Here is a 5378-nt window from a genome sequence, read left to right as displayed (position 1 = left end):
CAAGAAGCAGCAGCTGAACACACATGAGTCACAAACAGACACGGAGCGTGTGCTTCAATCTGCCCAAAACAACTCCTGTATGAAACAGTCCACAAGTCCCTCAGTGATGCTCATTTCATTAAAGTCATTATCAAAGTGTGTGTTGAAAACACAGAAGACGCGTTCAATCAAATATAATCATTTCTGCATGAAAATCACATCCAAATCACACGCGGTCTTTTCCAATAGCTGGTGCGCGATGTGGATTTGAAGTTTAGACATAAAACTAAAAGTTTCCTCGTCGCGCGTTTTAGTCTCCAGATAAAGCGCAGAACTCCTGCTCTGTGTTCACATTGTTTTCACTCCATTAAACTGTTTTATCGCTCCAGTTTTGCTCTAAATGTGAGAGGAGAAAACACAAGCGCGAGCGGCTCTCGGAGAAACGCAGACGCTGTCACGAGCGGATTGAGTCTTTCAGGTTCTCATGAGGGTTTTAAGAGCGCAGCGCCGCTCAGTCGCTGTTCATTACTGCACTCAGTGCTCGTGTGTGTTTGTGAGATTACAGATCCGATCAGAGAGATGGCAGAAACCGCTCCAGCTGCAGCTGCCCCGCCGGCCAAATCGCCCAAGAAGAAATCTGCTGCCAAACCCAAGAAAACGGGTCCAAGCGTCGGTGATCTCATCGTCAAAACTGTGACCGCGTCCAAGGAGAGGAGCGGCGTGTCTCTCGCCGCCCTGAAGAAAGCTCTCGCCGCCGGTGGATACGATGTGGAGAAGAACAACTCCCGCGTCAAGATCGCCGTTAGGAGTCTGGTGACTAAAGGGACTCTGGTGCAGACCAAAGGGACCGGCGCCTCCGGCTCATTCAAGCTCAACAAGAAACAAGCCGAGAGCACGAAGAAACCCGCCAAGAAAGCCGCTCCTAAAGCCAAGAAGGCCGCAGTCAAGAAACCCGCCGCTGCTAAGAAGCCCAAGAGTGCCGCGGCTAAGAAACCTGCCGCCAAGAAATCTCCCAAGAAGGCGAAGAAACCAGCAGCCGCTAAAAAGGCAACGAAGAGCCCCAAGAAGGCAAAGAAACCAGCAGCCGCCAAGAAAGCAGCCAAGAGCCCCAAAAAGGCCAAAGTTGTCAAACCCAAAACGGCAAAGGCTAAAGCAGCCAAGCCTAAGAAAGCAGCTCCCAAAAAGAAGTAAATGATCTTCCGAGTTTCTCCCTCAAAACGGCTCTTTTAAGAGCCACCCACTATTTCATATAAAAGAGCAACACTTTTGTATTTTATATTTAATGTGTGATGTTTTATTATTACATTGGTTGTGAGAGGACACAATCATTCCTGACTATGACTGTAATAAACCAAAAACAATCAAAAGCTTAAAGCTGCATATTCAAAAAAGGTTAAACCCGGTAATCAAACGTGATATTCAGTTTCACCCGCCTGACAAAATCAGTGTTTCATAAAACTATAAAATGAAGGTAATTGCACTAACAACTTGCATCTGACAACATTTTAAATGAATAACTGCATCGATTGTGACTTATGTAATTTATTTCAGGTCAGATATATTAGACCATATTATTATTGAATTAAACTATTTAAAACTCGTTCAGCTGGAAGTTTCTCATGAACACAGAATGTAGCGGAGAAATAAGAGGGAGGAGTTTAGAGTTCGGAGGGAAGTTCTGTGATTGGTTAGAATGTTTTACAGACTCCAGCCAATAGACGACTGACAGCCTGCTTTAAATACTGTTGACTGCGTCACACTGAGTATTCTGTTTCTACGTTGTGTTGAAATAGATCAGTTGAATTGAAAATGAGCGGCAGAGGTAAAACCGGCGGTAAGGCGAGAGCGAAGGCTAAGACTCGCTCATCCAGGGCGGGACTGCAGTTCCCCGTCGGCCGTGTGCACAGACTGCTCCGCAAAGGAAACTACGCTGAGCGCGTCGGCGCTGGTGCTCCTGTGTATCTGGCCGCTGTGCTCGAGTATCTCACCGCTGAGATCCTGGAGTTGGCCGGAAACGCCGCTCGGGACAACAAGAAGACCCGTATCATTCCCCGTCACCTGCAGCTGGCAGTGCGGAACGACGAGGAGTTGAACAAACTCTTGGGTGGAGTGACCATCGCTCAGGGTGGGGTGCTGCCCAACATCCAGGCTGTGCTGCTGCCCAAGAAGACCGAGAAACCCGGCAAGACCAAGTAAATGGACTGAAGTCTGTCACAAACACAAAGGCTCTTTTAAGAGCCACACACTTGAACTATGAGAGAGTGAATTATTCTTTTACTCACGTTTCATTGGCCATTTATTACACACTTGCATGAAATAAATGGAAGGGAACCTTTAAAAAAATCAACTGCAGATTATATTGTTTTAAGCGCTGTTTTCTCACATAATGTGAAACAAAGTGATTGAATGACAGATGCAGTTGTGGGATCCGTGTATAAATAATCTACACATTTTAACCCAATATATTTATATGTCTACGTTTTAATCCTGCCCAAGTACGCAAATGCGTTAATGAAGTATTTCTTATAATTAAATCTGCTACTGCTATTACCTGTTTATTAGTTATTACAATTCATCATGCTACATTCATAATTTAAAATAAATTATAGTACTTGAGTATAAAAGCTGGACAAAGAAACGTGATTTAATGCGCATTGAGTTGAACTGAACAAATGATTTTGAGCGGGAAACTGTCGCCGCTTGTTTGAAAAGACGTGCCGCACAGTCATTGGTCAACTGTCATGCGTACACGTCCATATCAGCCAATCACACGCCTCTAAACCCTCACCACACTGAGCGCGTGATCGCACACGGCTTTAAATAGCAGCGGTGTGCCGATTATCTTTACTTACTGTGTTGAACGGAGCAGAGAATCTCGTGATCATGGCGAGAACCAAACAAACCGCTCGCAAGTCAACTGGTGGAAAAGCTCCGAGGAAGCAGCTCGCTACTAAAGCCGCCCGCAAGAGCGCCCCCGCCACCGGTGGAGTCAAGAAGCCTCATCGTTACAGGCCCGGTACCGTAGCGCTGAGAGAGATCCGCCGTTATCAGAAGTCTACTGAGCTGCTGATCCGCAAACTGCCTTTCCAGCGTCTGGTGAGAGAAATCGCTCAGGATTTCAAGACGGATCTGCGCTTCCAGAGCTCCGCCGTCATGGCCCTGCAGGAGTCCAGCGAGGCTTATTTGGTCGGTCTGTTCGAGGACACCAACTTGTGCGCCATCCACGCCAAGAGGGTCACCATCATGCCCAAAGACATCCAGCTGGCCCGCCGCATTCGCGGAGAGCGCGCTTAAATCCACAGCGACGTCATTCACATCAACTCCAAAGGCTCTTTTAAGAGCCACTTCATTTATCCTCAAAGAGTCGATTTTCCAGTTCATTTATAATAATTGTTGGTAGTACTTTTGACTTGATTTGTATGTCTGGTAGATTTTGATTCGCCACTATGAGATCTTCGTTTGGCATTCTCAAATAGAGCAAAAGAACATTTCTTCTAGAAAATGAACATTTTCACGGTTATTGGTCATAGGGAGAACAAAATATGACTTCAGTTTATCAGCTGGCCTAAGAGACCATTTGTAATGCATGGGAGCATAAACATATATATACATATATCAGTCTTCTCGCCCTATACCTGTTCCCACCACAAGGCCGTGCAGTGTCGGTATACATTATTCTATCTCTTCACCTGCATTAGGACTGTCCCATGACAAAGTGAAGGCCAGTAGCTGAAAGCAAAGATGTGTAAATGCCTCTGTTCAAATTAATTGTATGTCCCATGTATATTATTTACATATCTGCAAAAATGTGGAAGAGAGCTTGTCTGGGTTACTGTTGGTGTTTGCACTCCACTATTACAATATTCAATTGTGGCATTTCTATGAAGCCTTTAAGCATATATACAGCTGCCAGGTTATTAGGTACAACAGTCCTGCAGTAAATCCTGCCTTCATGAAGGGTGTAATGTTCAGTTTTTGTTGTGTAGAGGCATTGATTGAACTCTGTGATTATTTTTGAGGAATACGGAGTGCGGTTTCTGAATATCACATACCTTATTGCTTTTTGGATCATTTGTAGATAACTGGCTTTCCAAGTCATCAATGTCAGTCTCCCATGGCTTCAAATGGCAAATATGTCAATAAATTTAAATCTGCAGTTATATACTTCCTTGGACGAGAGAACTTTCTATAATGAACTAATACATGCTTCACCGTTTCCTGGTCTACACATTCACATTTTCCATCAGGATGTTTACCAATCAGAGCGAGCCCACAATGCCCAAACCGGATAAGACTGCTGCATCCCTTCTCTTACTTCTAAATGTACATTTTCCTTTCTCTACAATTGTTTGTTCTGAATGGTGTGCCTTCCCCTTCCTTTCATGTTCCCATGATTTTTTGCCACATTTCTTTTACTGACCCATTTATTATTTCTGTGTAATCTGGTGACCCATACTGTAAATTGATTTGAACTCTTTCCTCCTGCACCGCCTTCTTTGCCACCTCATCTGCCTCCTCATTACCCTCCACACCCATGTGCGCCAGAACCCACAGAAACCCCACCTCATACGCTGCTTTGAATTCTATATAACACCTGCATAATTTCCACAAGTAAATCAGGTCTGGATTTAGTTTTAGTATCTTTAATTGTATCTAAAGTTGCTGCCGAGTCACTACATATGACTGAATGCTTCTGTTATTATCTTCATCCCACCTTAATGCCCAGAGAACTGCCACCATCTCTGCTGTGAAGACTTATGACAGTGTCGCAACCAACGATCTATATATATATAACTGGATTGCTCATGACGTCACAACAGTGAAGCTACTGCACCGCCATCTTTGTATTCCCTAAGATTCTATATTCCTATGGGTCTCATTGGGAAATCATCTGTTTTGGTGTGTAATTTTATTTGGACTCTCGTTTTTCCCCCGTTTATTGTAAGTGTGAGCGTGTTATGTTACTCTTTATTGCAGCAGCATTACGTTCAGCGTGTTACTTCAATAGAAACAAGTTGAAGAATTTGAGGTAAGATATCAGTTGACATTTTCAAACATGTTTTGCAGGCTTTAAAGTTGTTATTCTGAATACATAATTATGCTGTGTAACTTTTGTTTACGTTGAAAATTAATTGTGGTTATTTTCTTAGGCTGAATATGAGCGATGTAGCTAATGTTAGCTTGACGAGGAGCACATGGATATTGTAGACGTTAAACAAGGTACATTTGAACGTATCTGAAATAGAGTTACCCACACAAACCTGGATATACCTGCCAAATAAGAAATCTTTGATCCAATTATACATTTTACCACCTATCCCCATTTTATCTAGCTTTATTAATAAACCTTCCTTCCACATCATATCATACGCTTTCTCTATATCAAAGAAATTAGCCAT

At 43.5% G+C, this 5378-nt stretch overlaps 2 protein-coding genes across 2 annotated transcripts; both read left to right on the top strand.

The window, feature by feature from the left end:
• Positions 1-558: 558 nt before the first annotated feature.
• On the top strand, positions 559-2175 carry LOC127648083 (histone H1-like). The gene is made up of 2 exons (XM_052132691.1): positions 559-1166; positions 1773-2175. The coding sequence occupies exons 1-2, from the start codon at positions 559-561 to the stop codon at positions 2173-2175; spliced, it is 1011 nt and encodes a 336-aa protein (XP_051988651.1).
• A 672-nt stretch (positions 2176-2847) lies between these two features.
• On the top strand, positions 2848-3288 carry LOC127648672 (histone H3). The gene has a single exon (XM_052133394.1). It carries the CDS (start codon positions 2863-2865, stop codon positions 3271-3273), a length of 411 nt encoding a protein of 136 aa, XP_051989354.1. The 5' UTR covers positions 2848-2862; the 3' UTR covers positions 3274-3288.
• Positions 3289-5378: the final 2090 nt, after the last annotated feature.

This window comes from Xyrauchen texanus, chromosome 1 (assembly GCF_025860055.1).
Source record: "Xyrauchen texanus isolate HMW12.3.18 chromosome 1, RBS_HiC_50CHRs, whole genome shotgun sequence".
NCBI classification, from domain to species: domain Eukaryota; kingdom Metazoa; phylum Chordata; class Actinopteri; order Cypriniformes; family Catostomidae; genus Xyrauchen; species Xyrauchen texanus.
Note: the sequence above shows the minus strand (reverse complement) of the source record. Positions and strands in the feature narration are given on the sequence as shown.